Source organism: Pollachius pollachius, assembly GCF_949987615.1.
Source record: "Pollachius pollachius genome assembly, chromosome: 11".
Lineage (NCBI taxonomy): Eukaryota > Metazoa > Chordata > Actinopteri > Gadiformes > Gadidae > Pollachius > Pollachius pollachius.
Genome location: NC_136944.1, coordinates 18,026,932 through 18,048,058, shown reverse-complemented (window position 1 = coordinate 18,048,058; position 21,127 = coordinate 18,026,932). Strand labels below are relative to the sequence as shown.

Here is a 21,127-nt window from a genome sequence, read left to right as displayed (position 1 = left end):
AAAGTATTTTCCGTGATTATTATTAATTATTAATATTATTATAGCCATTTTCTTCCGATCTAGTGTTTTTTAACTGAACAAGAGGATGCGATGTCATAACACAACTATCTTCTCCCCAGGAAACAAATGTTTTTTTCTTTTCTTTTTTTAAAAAGGCACAAAGAAGTGTGAACTGAAACAGGGTGTGGTTTGAATAGATGTTACATTTACATACAAAATAAAAAGGTTTCATAAAAACAAAAATAAAATTAATACCATTATCTTCAACAATATTATTGTTATTTGTTTTACCACCATCATCGTCATGGCTAACAGTTTGTCACTGAAAGAAAGCAAATCTCTCCCAAGTTTGACCCGGTGTAGTGAAATTAGGATTGCAGAGAGAGAACGAGAGAGATGTAGAGAGCTAGAGATAGACAGAGAGAGAGTTGCCATGGTGATCTGTATCCGAGGTAAAGCCTGCTTCCTGGCTCCACTCTCAGGTAAGCATGCTAGCTAATGCCTGATTAGCCGCTGGCTAGCATACAGTTTTGCTGTTAACTAGCTAGAGTTAGCCGCTATGGTACCTGCTATCCCGGGTAAGCCGCTAGCTTGTGTTAGCAGCTAGGGTACCTGCTAGCTAGAGTTAGCAGCTAGGGTACCTGCTAGCTACATGAGGTATCTTAAAGGTTTCCACTATGAGAGGACCAGCAGCAGAACAAAAAAGGGAAAGAAGGCCATCAGTCTAAACTAAAGGTTTAAATTAGTGTACCATTATGTAGTGTTAGGTCATAGTCTCCCTCTCGCTCGCTCTCTCACTCTCCCTCTCTCTCCCTATCTGTAGCGTGCTAAAGTCATGGGTTGTTTAATAGGGTTAGTACCTCCTGCTCCTCCATCAGTCTAAAACAGAACACGCCTCCTCCACACTAGCTCCGCCCACCCTCACAGTTACCCTTCCCCCTTCAGAAGAAGGAGTACTGGTTATCCACGGCCCGGGGAGCTCTGGCGGCCGCCTCCCTCTCCTCCCCCTCGCCGCCTCCACCTCCTCCACCTCCTCCTCCTCCTCCTCCTCCCCCCTCCAGCTGCAGCAGAGCAGCATCCCTCTCCTCCCAGTCCTCTGCTCCTCCATCACTGCTCCCTGCTCCCCCTGCCCCGCCTGCTGCCGGCCCCGGAGCTACGCTCACTCCTCCTGTTGATGCGGCTCCTCCTCCTCCTGCTGCTGCTGCTGCTGCTGCTCCTCCTCCTCCTCCTCCTCCTGCTGCTGCTCCTGGACCTCCTGGTCCCACACCTCCTGCCAGCTCTCCTTCACCCCCTCGCTCCTGCGGGGGAGTGGGGGGCGGGGGCCGACCGGGGGGCAGCAGGGGAGGGGGGGGCTGTGGAGGGCTACGGGGTCTGCTGGTCAAGTCTACCACGCACACCCGGAGAGAGAGAGAGAGGGGGGAGAGAGGGGAGAGAGAGCGATCAGGAGTAATATAAACAGAGACAGGAAGGGGGAGAGAAGAGAAGGAGGGAGGAGGAAACAGAGGGGGAGCGGGGAGAGAGATAGAGAGAGAGAGAGAAAAGGGGAAGAGCGATGGTCAGGGATTGAAACAGAGAAAGCCAGTGAGCGAAAGAGAGCGAGAGTTAGTGATGGGTACAGAGAGAGAGAGAGAGAGAGAGAGAGAGAGAGAGAGAGAGAGAGAGAGAGAGAGAGAGAGAGCGAAAGAAAGAAAGAGCGATAAAGGGGGAGAGAAAGCAAATGAGAGAAGGTGAGCCTTTGTCGAGCAGCAGTCAGCCGTCATGAGTCTTAAGAGTCATGGAATCAGTCCAGACTTCACACACACACAAACACAAACACACACTCTCTTTCTCTTTCTAAAAAGGTGTCTCTCTCTTGGCCCGGGTCTCTCTCTCACTTACACACAGTCAGAGATGGGGGTTGATGGAGAGTCAGGATGACGAGTGCTGATGACCTCACAAACTGTTGGCCGGCTGCCAGCCCTGTCCCGGCCTGCAAAGGATGATGGGACGGATACACAACAACAACAACAGTGAGGTCAGAGGCATGACGGAGGCGGAATGGGGGGTGGGCGGGGCATCACATTAGAATGTCTTTCTGCTTGTCCTGATGTCATCATACAGCAATCATGTGACAGACACACACACACACCTTACATTGAATAAAATAAATCATTTCACAGTGTACCCGTCTGTCTCTCTCCATCTGTCTCTCTTTGTAGTCTCAGTCTGTGTTTTTCTATCCGCACCTGTCTGTGTTTACCTGGCTGTCACTTACCCTGTCTGGTCTGTTTGTCTGTCTCTCAGTGTGTGTGTGTGTGTGCGTGTGCGTGTGTACCTGGCTGTCTGACGGCAGTAGCTCCTACAAAGCTGATGAGTGTGACGTCGGAGGCGCCCCCGGACTCCAGGGGGATAGGGTGAACCCGGAAGTGCTCCAGCATGTCGAAGATGGACTGAAACCACAGGTGCTGTACCCGGCACTGGCCGTCCTCGTTCAGGGATAGACGCAGGTGCTGGAGGGAGGGGGGTACGGTGGGTTGGCATGCTCATTAGCCTACCGGTTACCACACGAGGCCAAAGGTCAAACCTAACCTGGTCGTAGCTTGGCCTTGAGTTCTAAAACACACAACTTTACAATACACAGTCACAACAATCTTCAGAACGACACATTACCAACACACAGCACTACAACTGTCCAACAGGCCACTAAACCTTCGCAAGGGACCATCAACACACACCAGGTCAAGGGTCAAACATTCACCTTGGCCTTGCCCTGGAAGTTGAAGGTGAGGACGTACTCCCCGCGACGCGTCTCACTCTGGCGCACCAGGAAGACCCCGTGGCTGGCCAGACCCCCCGCCAGCACCAGCTGGGCCGCCTTCAGACGCGACAAGGTCCCGTGGAACCACTGGCACTCACTCAAAGGGTGCTCCACCGTCTCCGAGGAAGTGACCTCGGAGAACAGAAAGGAGCCTGCGGGGGTGGGGGGGGGGTTATTGTGAACCCAAGGTGGTGAGACTACAGTACAGTGCAGTGCAGGTGTCGACCTGTAGAGTAAAGAACAGTACAGTAGAGAAGAGTACCGTACAGTTAAGTGCAGGTGTTTACCTGTAGCGTCGGGAGTCTCTGCGAAGGGCGTTCCAAGACTAGCCCCGCCCCCTCCGAGGAGCCGGCCGTCTGGTTCGTCGAGGGGAGCTCGGGGAGGCAGCTCTGGCGGGAGGGGCTCCATTAAAGGGGATGAGCCTCCGATCCCTCCGTAACACACTGACGATAGTTTGATTGGTTAGTGATCATGGCTGACTGCATGAGAGATTTGACGACTTGCTTCAGGACAAGTTAAACTTCACTAGTTTGCCGTCAGGTGTGATGTTGATGAGCCAAAAACCTACCCATTTGTGACATCACAAGTGGGAGTGTCCACCCAGACGTATGATGAACAGATCATTCTACTAGTCGTTACCGTCCACTGGGTAACGCTGGTCGACGCCTCGCTCACACATTAGACGATGAAAGATCCTAACTATAGAGTTGATTTTTAAATAGTTTGTAACGTCTAATCACAACTGGCGGTAAAATGGGCGGACCAGTCATCATAAAGAAACCAATCACATCCGGCCTGTGTGCCTAGGCAGGCAGAGCAGCGCTGTGATTGGATGCTGGAGCAAGCAGTCGGACTCACCTTGAGACAGGCGGTCGCCGAACTCGGGTGTGCCGCTGATGTCCAGATGGGCCCCGCACCGGCTCTCTCCCTCATCCTGCTCACTAGCGGAGACCCAACACGACACAGCTTTACACACAACTTAACAAACACACACCCCTTCAAAACAAAACATTACAATATATGACTTCACAAAATGAAGAGACCCATTATCAATAACTAGAGTCCCTTGTAAGGAATGAGACGGATGGACTCCTGGACGTCCCCGTTGCATGACTACCTCAGACAGATGCCGTTCCTGATGTCACTAAGCCACGCCCTCATCTGCACGGCGTCCCGCGTCTCGATCACATACTGTACCGCCCCTTCCAGCTGAGGGAGAACAACACACACACACACACACACACACACACACACACACACACACACACACACACACACACACACACACACACACACAGACAGACAGACAAAACCAGAGGAAAGATTTGAGGACTCAAAATGTTAACATACATTTGTAAGGTAACTAGGTGGCTTAAAGAACAGAGGCTTGGGTTGTGTTGAGAAGGAGAGGGAGGAGGAGGTCACCTGCAGGAGGAAGGTGTTCTCCTTGTCTGGGACCTCCAGGGCTGTGGTGCTCCTCACGTCTACCATGGAACAGCAGGCCACCGTCACCCTGGGCTTAGAGGCCTGGAGGAACACAGGTTAAATACCGTTAGGGACCAGGAGGAACACAGTTATAGTTAGAGGCCTGGAAGAAAACTGTTCAAATAAGGTTAGCGGGGGAGGAACACAGTTTTATTATAGTGAGAGGCAAATTTAAATAAAGTTAGATGTTTGGAGGAAGAACGTTTAAATAAACAGTTTTAGTTCTTAAATATAGCTAGAGGCTTGTAGCAACACAGTTTACATTAAGTAAGTTAAATAAGGCTATAGTTATTGAGTTAAGTTAATATATTGAATATGGCTAACATAGTTTAAAAAACATTTCAATAAAGTTCAAATACATTTTAAATAAAGCTAGAGTAACACAGTATAAGCTAGAGTAACATTATTTGAATCAGGTTTTCCTTGGTCAACCAAAAACCTTGTAAACGATACATAAATGAGGGAGACTTTGGAACAGGTTATAAAGATGAACTCGATTTTGGGAGATTTTGAACAGTGGAAGAAGAGGCTTTATCATGTGGTCCCTACAGAAGCATTCCTGATACTGAAATACAGCAGGGAAACAATTAACCTGCAGCTCATTCAATAGCACTTATTTATACTTATTTATTTAGACTAGTTTGAGGAAGTTTAAAGAAGGCTATCCAGATGACAAATATTTAAATTACAAATATAATTTATCTGTGAATATATCATACGTTATGCTAAATATCTGGAATAATGTTTGTCACAATATATTAAGCAGCATGACACAGCTAAAAAGGCTTCATTGCTGTGAGGTGATCCAATATCCTGCACTTAAAATTAAAAGGTTCTGAGAGGTGGACCATTAAATGACTCAAAAGTACAAAAGGTTATCGAATCCTTATCAATAAATAAATAAAATAATTGTAAGGTAGTTATGGGTGTACTATCGTGTATTACGATAGTAACATAAATAGTATCGTAGTGTTGCTGTTTACTTTAAGGGAGTATTATAAGGTTTCTAAGGGTTCAGGCTCTAGGGTTCCGCGGGTTAAGGTCCTGCATGAGTGTTCTTAGCCAAGGGTTTGGGTTCTATAGGAGTGTTCTGGAGTCAGGGATGCATTCCAAGGGTTCTAAGGGATGCAAGAATTCTATAGAGAGGGTTCTGTGTATCAGAAAGAGACCGACCTTGGGCGGGATGAAAAACTCCAGGTAGTACTCCTCCCCCCGCTCTGCCCCCTCCTTCTCCCTCTCCTTCAGGACCAGCCGACACTTGTGCCAGCGTCCGCCGCGCCAGGGCACTCCCCCTCCGCTGGTCAGGGCCGGCGTGGGCGTGGCCTGGCCCGAGGCCCCGTTGCCATCGGTAACGGCAGCCGAGTGGTGCAGCAGGCCGAAGGAGAAGCCCGGGAAGCCGTGGCTCCCCAGCAACTCGTCGTTGGTGGTGCTGACGCTGACCCCTCCCTCCCTCACCAGCCGGCCGGCCCGCCGGCTGGGGCCCAGGGCGGAGGCCCCCAGGGACGAGGCCCCCGCGCTGCTGGGGGGCAGGGACGCTGAGCCGGGGAGGCCCACGGAGGGCGGTGGCGAGCGGGACAGCCTCAGCTTGTCCAGCCGGTGGCTCCACTTCTCCTTCTCCCCGCCCTCACCGTTGCTGCGGCGGCGGTCGCGGGCAGCCTCGGAGAGGGAGAGGGAGGTGGCGCTGCTGGAGGACGAGGGGGGCAGGGAGGAGGAGGAGGAGTGGGGCAGGGACAGCGGCAGGGAGAGGGAGACCGGCATGGAGGAGGTCGGGGTGGGCGGCTGCGTGCCGGAGGTCCGTTTGGCGGAGGAGGGGGCCGCGTCGTGGACCCCCATGGTGTAGCTGTAGCTGGAGGGGAGGGGGCTCTGGGGGGCGTCGCCGGAGGAGCTCCGCCAGTGGAGGATGCCGCGGACGCTGCCGCGGACGCTCCGGCCCACGCTGCGCAGCGAGAAGCGCTTCTTCAGCTTGCCCTTGGACCCACTCGGCGTGCCGTTGCCCTTGGAGCCAGGAGGTGGCGTGGTCGAGGAGAAGGGGGGAGGATTCTGAGAAGAGAAGGAGGAGTCAGCGTGGTCCTCCGCAGACTCCGCCTCCCTCTCCTCCGGATGTTCTCCGTCCACGCCGACGGGCACCCCGCCCAGCCAGCTGTCCTCCTCTTCCTCCTCCTCCTCCTCCTCCTCCTCCTCCTCCACCGGGGCCTCCTCGCTCCCAGCCGCCACGCCTCCCCTCTCCTCCCGTCGCCCGTTGTTCCCGCCCACAGAGGAGGAGCAGGAGGAGGAGGAGGAGGGAGGGAGCATCTGGGTGTGGGCGTACGAGTCCTGGAAGCGGTCGCCTCCGCGGTGCTCCAGCACCAGCCGGGCCGGGGGTTGCTTGGCCCCGGGCCGCAGAAGGCCCCCGGGGGCCCCGGGCCGTGGCAGGCCCCCGGGCGGGGGAAGCAGGCAGACGACCTCCTCCTCCAGGGAGGGGGGGTCTATCTGAGGAGCCCAGCTCCCCATGTCCTCCCTGCCAGAGACGCAGTTGGGCGGGCCGGTCGCCTCCAACTCGCTCTGGAAGTGGCGGACGAAGCGGTCCGTGAAGCGGCGGCAGAAGGCCCCGGCCGCATCGGGGGAGTAGTGGGGGTTCTCCTGGAGGAACGCCCGAAAGTGGCGGGCGAAGTCGCCGGCGGCGACGCGGGCGTGAAGCTCACAGAACTCGGTCCAGCTAAGACAAGGGGAGGGGGAGGGCGTGGGGGTGTCGGACAATGAGGAAGTGGGGCCCTGGGGGGGTGGGCTGATGAGCGGGGGCAGAGGAGGGGGTCTGGAGGAGAGGGGGAGGAGAGAGGGGGAGGGAGGGGAAGGGGATGGGGAAGGAGGCAGGGAGGAGGAGCTGGCTGCCCTAGGGCTGGGCGGGGTCAGGAGTGAGCCGTTCATGCTCCGATTGGCCGGGGTCTGTGATTGAACAAGGAAGGATCCAATCACTTCAGACCGGCAAGGACAGTGCAGAGGGCTTGCACAGCTGGGCAAGGGGAATAGGGGTAAACACTGCACATCGGTCTAGTAATTTGCACGTGGGTGTGATCTCTAGTGTTGCCTTCATTTCCATTTAAAGTTGAATTGTTAGAATGCACCGCAACACAGCCCAACGGCAGGCATTTGGAGAGGCCCGGGTTTCTACAAGGGAAGGCTCCGTGCTACATTATCTTCTAAAATAGGAGTATAGTTTCAACCGAAATAGTTGTCTGTTATTAGGGAGTAAGGGAGTGGACGAGAGGTACGTGAGATGGGATAAGAAGGCAGACACTGTCTTTACAGATGACCACACACACGCAGTACAGATACAGCCTGTGGAGTAAACAGAGTATATATTACATACATCAATTATGTTACTGCTTCAGGGTGCACACAGTTTATCTACGTTATTGAATTCAACGTCAAATCACACATGTTTGCCATGATGTCCTAGCATTTAATGTACGAAACGGGTATTTTCTACCATAATTATGATTTATTGCTCACCATTGTGACTGAGTGGTGGGACCCCGCTGCAAGGAGAAAGGAGGAGTATTGTTGAGATGAAGCAGCAGGTTACATGTTGAACACACAGCAGAGGTTAGGTCAGGTTATAACAGATGATACCTTTAGATCAGAGGGTCGCAACCAGTGTGTGTGTAATCTAGTCTCTGTGATTTTTTCAGCTTTCTGTAAGACGTGCAGCGCTAGCTAGCTAATAACAGCTACACAGCATTACCTTGCCGTTATACCGCACATCTAAACGCACTAGTCTGCGCTGACTAACGCAAACAGCAGCAGCCATTAGGAAATAGTGAACTTAAGTCAACCAACAACATCCACATTTGAAATCAAAAAAGGAAAAGATTATTTGAGAGATGCGCTAATGAGACGCTAGCTAGCCCGCTAGCTTGCTATTAATAAACCAGCAAGATTTACTCCCACAACAATGCATTTCTCCGCAATCTTTACCTGTATATCGTATTTCCTCTAACTCCAATATGCTGTTTCAGTGAGATTGCAACACTATTTTCTCCGTCTTCGTCATAGTTAACACAAATAATCAATTAATAATGCTTGTTGTTGTTGCTAAATATGAATATTGCTGTGCCTTGCCTGTGTCCGTTCTTCTCGTGCTAGTCCTCCTCCTATCGCGAGAGTACAGTGAGGGGGCCTGTTATTCTCGCGTTGCGGCCGTGACAGATGACGTCAGAGATGACCTGAGATTCATTTTTGCAGACATCATTTATTATTAATTTACCATTTATTTACTGGACACTTCTATCCAAAGTAATTTACAGTCACTGTCTTTTCAAATACAAGTCATTAAGTAGCAATTTGCGGATCGTGATGGGTACACGTAGACTGTTGACATTGGGTTTTGAACCAAGAACCTTTCGCCTGGGAGTCAAACACCCTAACCACTAAACAATCATACGACACTACCCGTTTTTCGAATGCGCTGTACTTAAAACATGCACTTCTACGAGGGAATGCATGCAAAAGTGTACTCCATAACAAACAGAACCCTTTAATTTAAAAGGGTTCTTCGGTTTAACAGCTTTAACTCCCAAGCCCACGATTCACAAAACAACTCCGTACACACACCCGTACGCGCGGGCGCGCACGCACGCACGCACGCACACACACACACACAGACACACACACACACACACACACACACACACACACACACACACACACACACACACACACACAACCACACACACACAGATATACACAGATTTCTAGATTGTTCGATATAGAAAGAGAGTATTCTTGAAGTGAAGTTCAATATGCCAGGAAAACTTATATAAGATAAGATAATAATTATAAAATATGTCCGTTATAATATAACGGACATATTGTATAATTATATTACAACTGGGTCAAAGGATGGAAAGTTCAGAAGCCAAATAATTAAATAACATAAAACACGGCTAGCCGGGACGAATCAGGAACATTCGGGACGAATCAGGAACATTCTGTAATCACTCAGGAACGAGGGCGATGATGACTTCAGAAAACCGGAAACCAAAACGTCGCTCGCCGCTCCCATTGGCCAGACGGGATGAAGCGTCGAGAAGCGTCCAGAAGGTAAAGAGACGCTATATAAAGTTGGACGGAGGAGTAGTCGGACATCCAAAGCAAAGCTTTAATCCCTACAGCGATCCAAGACGGGCGAAGAGACAGAGCAAGGGCTCTTTTCTACACGGAACACTTAACAATAACAACAACAACTAGTAAGTACGCTACAACCTTCTGATTACGCAAAGGGAAAAGCTTTGCCGTCTGCCTACATTATAATTGATGCCGACCGATTAAAGATACTTCTCCTATTTTTAAAGATTCCCTTCCCAAGTATTTGAATGAAATGTTAGTCTTTATTGTGAGGCCAAACTATATTCATTTTTTATTTGATGCTCAGTTGTGTTGTTAAAACCTGATTATAATTGCTACAAATATCTGACATCTTATCGGCCTGACATACTTCTTTGACGATTACATAATTATTTATCCTCGAACTGTCAATAAGTATAATTTCTTTTTAAGTATACATTGTGTTGATATTTGGAAAACATAATTCTAAGGCTTATCTTTAAACCTTAAACTCCCAGACAGCTATCCTCAGTAAGATGTCTGCTGCTAAGGGTGTAGCGGTCGGTATTGACCTTGGCACCACCTACTCCTGCGTGGGGGTGTTCCAGCACGGCAAAGTGGAGATCATCGCCAACGACCAGGGCAACCGGACTACCCCCAGCTACGTGGCGTTCACAGACACGGAGAGACTCATTGGAGACGCGGCCAAGAACCAGGTGGCCATGAACCCCACCAACACCGTGTTCGACGCCAAGCGCCTGATTGGCCGAAGGTTTGACGATGCGGTGGTGCAGGCGGACATGAAGCACTGGCCATTCACGGTGATGAGCGACGCGGGGAAGCCCAAAATCCAGGTGGAGCACAAGGGGGAAAACAAGTCCTTCTACCCCGAGGAGGTGTCCTCCATGGTCCTGGTGAAGATGAAGGAGATTGCCGAAGCCTACCTGGGCCAGAAGGTGTTGAACGCCGTCATCACGGTTCCAGCTTACTTCAATGACTCCCAGCGTCAGGCCACCAAGGACGCAGGAGTGATCGCCGGCCTCAACGTCCTGAGGATCATCAACGAGCCCACGGCGGCCGCCATTGCCTACGGTCTGGACAAAGGCAAGAGCAGCGAGCGCAACGTCCTGATCTTTGACCTGGGTGGGGGCACCTTCGACGTCTCCATCCTGACTATCGAAGACGGCATCTTTGAGGTGAAGTCCACGGCCGGAGACACTCATCTGGGTGGAGAGGACTTTGACAACCGCTTGGTCAACCACTTTGTGGAGGAGTTCAAGCGGAAGTTCAAGAAGGACATCAGCCAGAACAAGAGGGCTTTGAGGAGGCTGCGCACGGCTTGTGAGCGAGCCAAGAGAACCCTGTCGTCCAGCTCCCAGGCCAGCATCGAGATTGATTCTCTGCACGAGGGCACCGACTTCTACACCTCCGTCACCAGGGCACGCTTCGAGGAGTTGTGCTCAGACCTCTTCAGGGGAACCCTGGAACCTGTGGAGAAAGCCCTGAGGGACGCCAAGATAGACAAGAGCCAGGTCCACGACATCGTCCTGGTGGGAGGCTCCACGCGAATCCCCAAGATCCAGAAACTCCTGCAGGACTTATTCAACGGCAGGGAGCTCAACAAGAGCATCAACCCAGACGAGGCTGTGGCTTACGGCGCCGCCGTGCAGGCCGCCATCCTCAGCGGCGACACGTCGGCGAACGTCCAGGACCTGCTGCTCCTGGATGTGGCGCCCCTTTCCCTGGGCATCGAGACGGCCGGAGGAGTCATGACGCCTCTGATCAAACGGAACACCACCATCCCCACCAAACAGACACAGAGCTTCAGCACCTACACCGACAACCAGCCCGGGGTCCTGATCCAGGTCTTTGAAGGAGAGAGAGCCATGACCAAGGACAACAACCTGCTGGGCAAGTTTGAGTTGTCGGGAATCCCGCCCGCTCCGAGAGGGGTACCTCAGATCGAGGTCACCTTCGACATCGACGCAGACGGCATTTTGAACGTGTCTGCTGTGGACAAGAGCACGGGCAAACAGAAAAAGATAACCATCACCAACGACAAGGGCCGCCTGAGCAAGGAAGACATCGAGAGGATGGTGCAGGAAGCAGACCAATACAAGGTAGAAGACGAGCAACAGAGGGAGAATATAGCGGCCAAGAACGCCCTGGAGTCCTACGCCTTCAACATGAAGAGCAGCCTGCGGGAGGTCAACCTGAAGGACAAAGTGAGTGAGGAGGACAGGAAGAAGGTGGAGGAGAAGTGTGAGCAGGCCATCCTCTGGCTGGAGAACAACCAGCTAGCGGAGAAAGAGGAGTACCAACACCAGCTGAAGGAGTTGGAGAAGCTGTGTAACCCCATCATCTCCAGGCTGTACCAGGGGGGAGTGCCAGCTGGCAGCTGTGGAGAGCAGGCCAGAGCTGGCTCCCAGGGGCCCACCATCGAGGAGGTGGACTAAAGCAGACTGTTGGACTGAATGGAATATGATTAATATAGCTGTTATGGTTTAAAAGGGTATTCCTTTACAATGCTATATGATAGCTAAGCACTTTGGCCAAATGTTCACATGTGATGTAAATATGTTCATGCAAGGCCAAATCAATTACTGTTTAACGTTTTCCATATTAGTGTTGCGAGTTACATGGAATATTTTTTTGAATATATATATATATATATATATATATATATATATATATATATATATATATATATATATATATAACACATTGTTTTTATCTCTTTAATTATCTGATGCTTGCAGAAATAGGTCTTATATGTATAGAAACTGATGGTGGTTTTGAATCTGCCGAGATCGTTGGGAAGAATAAATGGAAATTGAATGTTTTGAACTGAAATAAAATACAATCTTGCAAATTTATTTTTTGTTTGTGTGGCCGAGGTTCTGCTTCAACAAAATGGGAATGGAGGAAATGTACAAACCTTACCGCATTAACACATTCAAAAACATAATATAAAACCCACACACATTTGTAAACTAAAATATGTTGCGCAGTAGATCTCCCTTGAGACCTAATTATAATACAATGTGATGATATATCCTCACTTAGGGTTCATCTGACCGTTAATAAACTATGCTGTTGGGGTCACCTGTTAGGTATGTGTGTGTTTTTGTGAAAAAGCAGGGCCTGGCTAGTGGCTCAGAAGAATGACTACACGCTCATACAATATATATGTAGGACTAAATTAAGAATTATATTTCCATGCTCTAGGTATGTGTAGTGTATAATGTAGGGCAATGTGGAGGATCACATTTCTGGCAATAGTTGATGGTGTCTATAACGTTTGGCACGTCTAGCCTTTCGTTTGTTTTTCAGCTTACTGTGGGAAATTCTGCTGAGAATCCATATGGATTAAGTGGCAGTTATGGTATGTACACTGTGGTATGCAGTGTTGGGAAAGTTCACTTTCTTCGTGAACTAGTTCAAAGTTCAGTTCACAAATTTTAAAATGAACTAGTTCAGTTAAACGTTCATAATTCCAAATTTTGAACTAAGTTCACAGTTCCAGAAAATGAACTAGTTCATAGTTCTTTTTTTCAATATGTTGCTGTGAGCTATTTGTTTTTTCTGGTATTTTGAACATTGAGCCCGCTTTGAGGTTTGTCTAGGATGATATAGAGTGGTTGAATCAAGTATCGTAGCGAAATACAGTTTCTATCGTGTTTTATTGCACATTTAGCGCATTTTGTAAATCCCATTGATTTCTGTTGGAAGACTCATTGCTCGTTGGCTGGTTGGATTCTATGAGATATTTTAGTCCGCTGAGCTATGAGCCAGAGAGCTAACGTTATGGATTGTACATATTTATAATTCGAAATTCGTCTGAGCCTTTATACCACAGATACTCTAGGGTCTATAAAATATAACCGCTTTGTCTGATTACAGTTTAATTCATTTTCCACAATTTAACAGCTCTCGTTTTGAAGAATAATCACCGCGCCATTCGTTTCAATGGGAGGAATGAACGAGTTCACAGTAACGTTCATCAGGCAGTAATACAGTACGTTCAGTTCACGTTCGCACAAAATATGAACGCGTTCATGAACTTTCGTTCAGTGAACGCGTTCAGGCACAACACTGGTGGTATGGGACAACCATAATAACTATGGTATTACTACTCTACGGGACCCGGCGATACAACGGCGGTGCGGAGAGAACGGTGGGGGATAGCATACAAACGGGAGTAACTGTTGGAGCCCATCACGCGCCTCAACGAGCCGCAGCAGTAGCCAACTGAGACAACAGAGCGACGCGTGGTGGTCATGGAGAGGCGGAGAAAGCGCTGATTTTGGGACAAGCGGAGGAGGGACTGTGACGAGAGCACGTCACCGAGGACGCCAGCGTTGTTTTGGAGTTGAGGTGAAGATAACCCTATAGACTATTTCCTTTAAGGGACGTTGTGGACTTATTTTACATTTTGTATTTAAGTTAGTCCAAACATTTGAATGCCCTGATTATTAATAAACTGTTTAAACGTGCCCGTGGTGTCTCACTCTTCCTTGGTTATTCACGTTGCTTTCCACCCGATCAGTAGGAATCCTTTAGGATTTCATAATCCCCTTTCCCCCATCCTCCTTACATATGTTTCTCAGTTTTACTCAAAGGGAGCTATTAAATAATAACCCTATCCAGAAAGGTGTCGGGGTAATCCAGACGGAACAGCGCCTCCCCGAGTGTCCCCGAGGCAATAACCCCCTCATGTGTGAACGGTTATTCTTAATGCTTAGTGTGTGATAATGGAAAGCTGCATATTTATAGGCATAAGGAATAGAGAACCAGATCAATAGTTGTTTAATTTCTAAAAATGGAATGTGGAATCTTCCTGAATTGTCTCAATTATCAACCACATTGAGTGTGTGAGCAGTCGGAAGTGTATTCTCTTTAAAGTGTGTGTTAATAACTAACAAACTCAAACGTCAAACCCAGTGGCGCCGGAATGATTTCAATGGTGGTGGGGCCAAATGCGAGTGCATGTGTCGAACAGCGCGTGACACCTCATCATCCTAAAGCCGGCCTCACACCGGCGCCGAAGCGCCGCGGTGCGCATTTCACGCGCGTCAAATGCCGCCCCTAGCGCCAATAGGAAGCGGCGCGGTGCAGCACCGTTGTGAACCAAATAATGTGTCGTCACCGCAAAGTAAACAATGAATCATCATAATAACCTTCTTCATTGTCATCATCGTCATCATAATCCTCATCATTATCGCAATCATCATTATAGATGGCTTTTGGATTTGACTGTAGAACTTTGGTCGTGTTTTATGCAGTGCTTCACGCAGCATCAACGCAGCAACAAAGTGTAAAAAACAATGGATCCCGAGTTCCTATACTAGGCATAATGATGGCGTTCCTCTGCGTAGTGCAGTGAAGTCTAGTTAGTAGAGATGCGCGGATGAGCTGTAATGTCATCCCGATTTTGAGTTGCGTGTTCCGCGTCCCGACCAAAAGCCTGTCGACTCGTTAAAATGTCCAACCACTATGAAATGTCCCCTGTTGTCAGCGAACATAGCCAACGTGGTCTTATTATAGCCCGATCATTAAATAAAAGCCACATAGAAAGAATAAAGCATCCAGCATATGATTTCAACAATGTGTGAGGACATATGCAGCAGGGATGATCGCACAGTGTAATGCTTATGGAAAACCAGCGGACGAGCGCTGGCCGGAGATTTCAGAAGCAGGGAGATTATAGAAAAATATAATTAGTCGAATTCCCTACTAGACCAAACAAGACTCGTAATGGTAGGTAAGCACAATAGTTTATTAAAGCATGCAATTGTGATGTAGAAAAAAATAAAAATAAAACATAAAGTGCTTGACTGATGTTGAAGCCTACAGCGATCATTAGTTAACTTGTGTGGCGGTGTCTTTTTACCCATGTGCCATGGCAACGTGATTGCTACCTGCTGTAGTACTCTGGCTGAATCGTTGAGAACGTGTTAGACTCAATCAATATAAGGTCGAGCGGAGGCGAAGCTCTGTTCGTTTGTATAGTGACAATATTAGGCCAAAACATTACTAAGAAACGAAATAGTTCATCAATACAGGCTAAAAAAATATATATATCTATATTCCTTTTCATGAAAAGTTGGGTGGCCATTGGCCATTGGCCTCATAGGTTCCGGCGCCTATGGTCAAACCCCATTTTAATGGTGGATCTATGTAAACACATTGCATTTTCCACTGAGAATATGTCAGACATGTTTGTTTTTGCAAACAGAAACTTGACAGTCAGATGACGTGGACGCAGGCCTATAGAAAAGAATGGTCCAAAAAAACATAGATCTCACATTTTTAGAGCAGTTTTCCGCTGTGGACCAAAGTAGTTATACTACATTGTGGTGTGAGGTGGGGTTGTTAAAGCATGTTCCTAACTACATGGGCCTCATCCATCACCATTGTCATGAAGTGAGTCTAAAACATGTTAGACAAAGTATAGAATATTTTAAACATTTTTGTGCTTTAAAAGACTTCACAACTTTAAAACAAAAAAATTGTGTAATGTTTCAATGGTTTTATTGTATTTTAATGCTTGTATTTTTGTACGTTTACCCTGGTTAATTTTGTTGAAGAGAATGTGCTTCACAGAAAGGTGCTTGGGTAAAGTATGAAAACTAGAAATGTTTTTGATTCATGGTAAAGGATGTGTACAAAACGTGTAGTGGCTAAAACTCCCTTCTTGTGCATTTGTAAATTGCTTTAAACATATTCAGTCGATTAACCACTCTTTGACAGAAAGAACGAGATCTACGCGTGTTTACTGTTGAAACTACGGTAGAATAAACAGTACGTTCGCTCCGTCTTTACTGAATGCCATAGGAAAAATACAAAACAGTTTTACTCTCCCTCAATGCCACGGCATAACAGCGCCCTCTATAGCAACCAATGTCCTATGCATCGCTAATAAGTATAAGCAATGAAAACAAGTACACTAAACAGTTATTAAACTAAAAAGCAAAACTATGCAAAACAATTAGTTAATCAATATAATAAACAATCACTAAATATTAATCTAAATATATTATATCTAAGTCTAAATTACAATATGGCAAAATGGCACTAACAAAACGTATTCGAATTTAAAAGTTGTGTTTATGATAGAACAAACTAAATTTGGTTACATTAGTAGTCTACATTTACATTGAGGACAATTAGAAGAAACTTTCATTCAAAATGACTTATAATAAGCACGTTTGTCAGAAGAAAAGTGTTACTGTTTACATTTTCTTCTTCTTCTCTCAGCTTCCTTTTAATTTCTTTTAATTCTTTATAAACTTAAATCTGTGAGCCTGCCAGCAAGGTCATCTTCAGGGTCTTTGGTGATTGGAGGAAGGAAGGAGGAAGATAAGCGTTAGAAATTTGTGAATTGTGTCTTCAAACATTAAAAATGTTTAAAGAAATTAAAATAATGTTGACAGTCCAATAGTAACAACTGTTTGGGCTTACCAGGATTGACCAGAGTCCGCCATTTCCTGATCTTACTCACCACCAGATAGTGGTCGGTTGACAGATGCCTGCTTTTCACCACCCAAGTGTCCAAAACATGCGACATCAATCTGGATGGTACGATCACGAAGTCGATCAACGTTTTTTGTGTGCTTCTTTCTTTAGTTGTTTTGTTATCTAGTTCACGGTGAAAGGTATGCGGATCCGCATGGTCAAACATGGTGTTTGTTATACACAATTCATGACTATCACAGAATTCCAACAACAGAGTACCATTCCGGTTTTTCGCAGGGAGGCCGTGCCTTCCAATCACGCCTGACCATTTCTTTGAATTGTCGCCCACGTGGGCGTTGAAGTCTCCCAGCAGGACTACAAAGTCCTCTACTGGAACCTCACGCAGGACTTTGCTGAGGATCTCCAAGAAGGCCGGGTACGCTTCATTTTTGTTCGGTGCATACGCACAAACAACAGTCAGAGTCCTCCCCCCCATCACCCTTAGGCGTAGGGAGACGACTCTCATGTCCAACGGGATAAACTTCAACACCTTGGCTCCCAGCTCGGGATTTATGAGTATCCCCACACCCGCCTGGCGATTAATGCCCACTTCAACTCCGGAGAAGAATAGAGTCCAACCCCTATTGAGGGTTTGGGCAGAAGATGGGGGACTGTGCGTAGATGTAAGCCCCACTATATCTAAGTTGTAGTCCTCCACATCCCTCACAAGCTCCTTTTCCTTTCCCATTATTGTACGGATGTTCCACGTCCCCAGAGTCAGCTTCTGCCCCTCGGGTCTGGTACATTGAGCTCTAGACAGGGGCCCTGGGCGATCTCTGGGCAGGGTCCCTCCTCCACTTGCTTGATTGCTCATTGGTGCACTATTCTTAGTCTAACAGGGGCAATAGGAAAACAAATACATCCAATATTCTAAATAAAATGTAAGTTCAGTGAATGTAATCAAAATCGCATAGCTCCAGTCTCAAGTGAATGAATAATCTATGGAAATAGGCCTTTTTAACGAAACATGGTATATCGAAATAAGGGTTTACTTACATTTTTTGGTCTTCTCAGTCTTGATCGTTTCGGTCTTCTTATGGTCAACTGACCTGGTTGGTTGGTTCTTTTATACAAAACTTTTCTTGATTATTTGTAACATCATTATCACCGCCCACATTATGGTGAAGTAGGCCATAAGGCGTAGCCGTCTTTTAATGCTGAGTCATCCCGTGTGATAAGTTTCTCCCGTGTGAGGAACTAAATAGATATCGTGCAGTTATTAATTTGTTTTTTAAAGTCCGCAATAGCAATCACATTTCGATAATGAGTGATTTGGCTTCACGGAACAATCTGGACGAGACATAAACAGAATAACCTTAATCAAAATAAAGGTTAAAATCAAACCAACAGAGGAGAGCATCAGAGAGAAAGGATGACAAACCAGCAGAACAGGTTCACCACATCACCTGACCATCCCGAGAGAGCGAGATCGTCAGTCTAAAAACAGTCATGGAATGAGGGAAACACCGCACCAGCAGCACATTTTATGACTCTAAGCAAGTAACTTTTAAAAGTTTTAATGGAGAAAAAAACACCAAATCTTTACACTGTGATATCAGAGGAATGACAGCAAACAGAGGATCAATTCTATAAGCAGTGCAAGGTAACATATCACACTGTCATCCTTCAATGAAAACCTTTCATTCAACATTTTAGGAGAACACCACTAAACAGGCAACAGAGGAGTGGTGGAAGTCCAAAAACAACATCACATTTTTCACTTATCATCCTCAATCTCACAGACAATGAATTAATAAACACACACAAGCGCACACACGCACAAACAATAATAACAATCACTTTAACTGCCCCCTCATCACATCTCATCAAGAACAGCACCATCACTCTGGCAGAGTACTCAACAACATCCTCACCGAAACCAACCTGGTCATCATCGACAACGACAAACCCACCCCCCACCACAGCACCACCTCCACTGAAACCCTGGCCCTCATGCTCTGTACCCCAGGCCACGGCAGCAAAATAATCACTTATTCTGTAGGCCACGTTTGGATGCTTTTATAGCACATAAATGTAGCGATTGGCTCGACTAAGGCTACGTTTACATGATGACGGTCTGAACAGAAGACGCAAAAGTGGCGTCGCATCTTCACTTTTTGTTCCACGTTTAGACGTGCGTTTTCGGGAGGAAATCGGCGTGCATACGGTGACACAAAAGTGTGTGGAATTCGATTGGGTATGCATGCCAGGCAGCTAGGTGGTGCTGTGCTACACTATCACACAACACCGCCATGTCTGAGCGCATGCGTAGAATCTTCCATCTTCTCTTATCCGCGCCGCAAAAACCGAAAAGATCCTTCTCTGTTCAGTAATACTATCTGTACATATCCTGTACACTTCGTGGAAAGACTCGTGTAAGTTTATTAGAGCTGCTAGAGCAGCTAGAAGGTCCGACGCATGGAAATAATCCAACATGTTTGTTTATTTCCCTGTACTGGCGCATGTATGCGACGTAAACGCGTACGCGACGTGAGCAGATCTGAGCAGAGTTTTGCGTCTTGGCAGTGAAGACGGAAACGCCACGGCGGAGAGTATTCAAATTTTCCACTCTGGAGAGTGGTTTCAGGTTTTTTGGTTTTCAAGCCCCAAAAACGCCGTCACCGTCTAAACGGAAGGCACTTCCGATAAAATACTTTATCGTTTTTACCCGCAAGCGTCCTCGTGTAAACGGGGCCTAAAGCAAAGTCTTGAACCATTTGTCAAAGTCTGGCAGATCGTTTTCTTCAAGCAAATGGTAAATGCCATAGGGATGATACTTTTTTTTTTTTGGAATGTCACGTGATCTACCCGCACTACCTTTGCGATCGACAGGTCTGTTGCAATCGACGCATTGGGCAGCCCTTCGCTAGCTGATGGGAATGACCCGCCTGCCATAAAGCCCCTAAACCCCGTCTTTACTTATCTGTTGGTCCTCAGTAAAGGACCTTTAATTGACTCTCGGTGTCAGTCTCACTCTGTGTCGAGCTGCAAGCATTTGGGTCACTTCCCCATAACACCCTCTGCGTATATGCTGCAGCAGGAAGAACTGGTGCTGTTGACAGGGGCAGGTCCCGCCACAGAGACCATGTGCAACTGTAACAAGGCGGCAGTGATGTGCAAGGTGAAGTAGGACGGACCCAACGAGACGCATCTTCCACAACTGCGGCCGGCCCCATTGACAGGCAGCGTGACTTCTTGACTAAAATGTACCTCCAGGTGAGGGATAGACCAGTGCACGAGTAAATGATAGACCGGTGCACAAGTAAAAAGTAAACCTGTGCACTAGTAAACGATAAATTGGTTCACAAGTAAAGGATACCCTGAACAAAAGTCAGGGTATATTAAAATGTGTAATAAAATGATCTGTTAGTCAATTATACTGCTAGTCATAGAGGTTGGTTATATTGGACACCAAAACGTCTCTGGCCGGTGAATTTATATGATAAACAATAGAAGAATGTGTATAATCTAACAGTTTAATCCCATGGCATAATTACATTGTGTATGATGTTTTAATTCCAAATCTCCAACCTGGGATTCATTACATTTAAGTTTATTAAATGGGCAGCATGATCAGGAGGTAGAGCGGGTTGGCTGGCAACCAGAAGGTTGTAACATTTTAACTTGCTTGTATCTTAAAATGACCTGCTGACCGCTGCAATGCTGGCCAGACAGTATCTTACTATCTATGACCCTCCCAAAACCTCTCCCACATGTGCCAGTCAAGATATGCTAGTTCACGTCACAGCGACACAGCCAGTTAGAGTGGACAGAACACTGTTATTGAGTTATTTCAATTCGGTGATGTGCAAGATAAAGTAGGACAGAATTAACAAGGGCACATCTTCCACAGAGTAAAGGATACCCTGACTTTTGTCAGGGTATCCTTTACTCTTGCACCAGCCTATTTTATAAAAATATTGATTTTGCGGCATGCTCAGGAGGCAGAGCTGGTTGGCTGGTAAGCGGAAGGATGCTAGTTCAATCCCCTAGCTTCTCCTAGTTGAGGGTTGAGGTGGTCCTTAGCAAGACACCTCACCCTTACTGCTCCAGACGAGCTGGCTGTCGCATTACATTGTTGACACCGCCGTCGGTGGGTGAATGTGTGCATAGATTGGTGAATTTTAGGCAATACTGTAAAGTGCTTTGACTGGCTACTAGTTAGAAAAGCGCTACATAAATGCAATCCATTTACCATTTTAATTTAGCACAATCAAAATCATCATTTTAAAACTTCTCGATTAG

The 21,127-nt window shown here is 47.3% G+C and overlaps 2 protein-coding genes and 1 long non-coding RNA gene across 4 annotated transcripts; 1 reads left to right on the top strand and 2 right to left on the bottom strand.

Annotated features, from left to right (window-relative positions):
• Positions 1–1,232: 1,232 nt before the first annotated feature.
• Positions 1,233–8,513, bottom strand: sh2b1 (SH2B adaptor protein 1). Of its 2 annotated transcripts, none has more exons than XM_079746120.1 (11): positions 8,381–8,513; positions 7,772–7,797; positions 5,456–7,597; positions 4,223–4,324; positions 3,915–4,006; positions 3,656–3,738; positions 3,085–3,240; positions 2,738–2,949; positions 2,315–2,489; positions 1,879–1,969; positions 1,233–1,384 (listed from the first exon to the last, which is right to left on the bottom strand). In XM_079746120.1, the coding sequence occupies exons 3-11, from the start codon at positions 7,184–7,186 to the stop codon at positions 1,363–1,365; spliced, it is 2,664 nt and encodes an 887-aa protein (XP_079602246.1). In that variant the 5' UTR covers positions 7,187–7,597; positions 7,772–7,797; positions 8,381–8,513; the 3' UTR covers positions 1,233–1,362. The 2 variants fall into 2 exon arrangements, with proteins under 2 accessions (XP_079602246.1, XP_079602245.1); XM_079746119.1 differs by lacking the exon at positions 8,381–8,513 and adding an exon at positions 8,237–8,372.
• Positions 8,514–9,400: 887 nt separating this feature from the next.
• LOC307082508 (heat shock 70 kDa protein 1-like) lies at positions 9,401–11,978 on the top strand. The gene is made up of 2 exons (XM_079746121.1): positions 9,401–9,507; positions 9,883–11,978. The coding sequence occupies exon 2, from the start codon at positions 9,901–9,903 to the stop codon at positions 11,818–11,820; it is 1,920 nt and encodes a 639-aa protein (XP_079602247.1). The 5' UTR covers positions 9,401–9,507; positions 9,883–9,900; the 3' UTR covers positions 11,821–11,978.
• A 3,898-nt stretch (positions 11,979–15,876) lies between these two features.
• Positions 15,877–17,950, bottom strand: LOC307083134. Its single transcript, XR_013812268.1, has 3 exons — positions 17,879–17,950; positions 16,829–17,714; positions 15,877–16,696 (listed from the first exon to the last, which is right to left on the bottom strand). It is a non-coding gene; the product is annotated as an uncharacterized lncRNA (long non-coding RNA).
• Between the last annotated feature and the right edge of the window lie 3,177 nt (positions 17,951–21,127).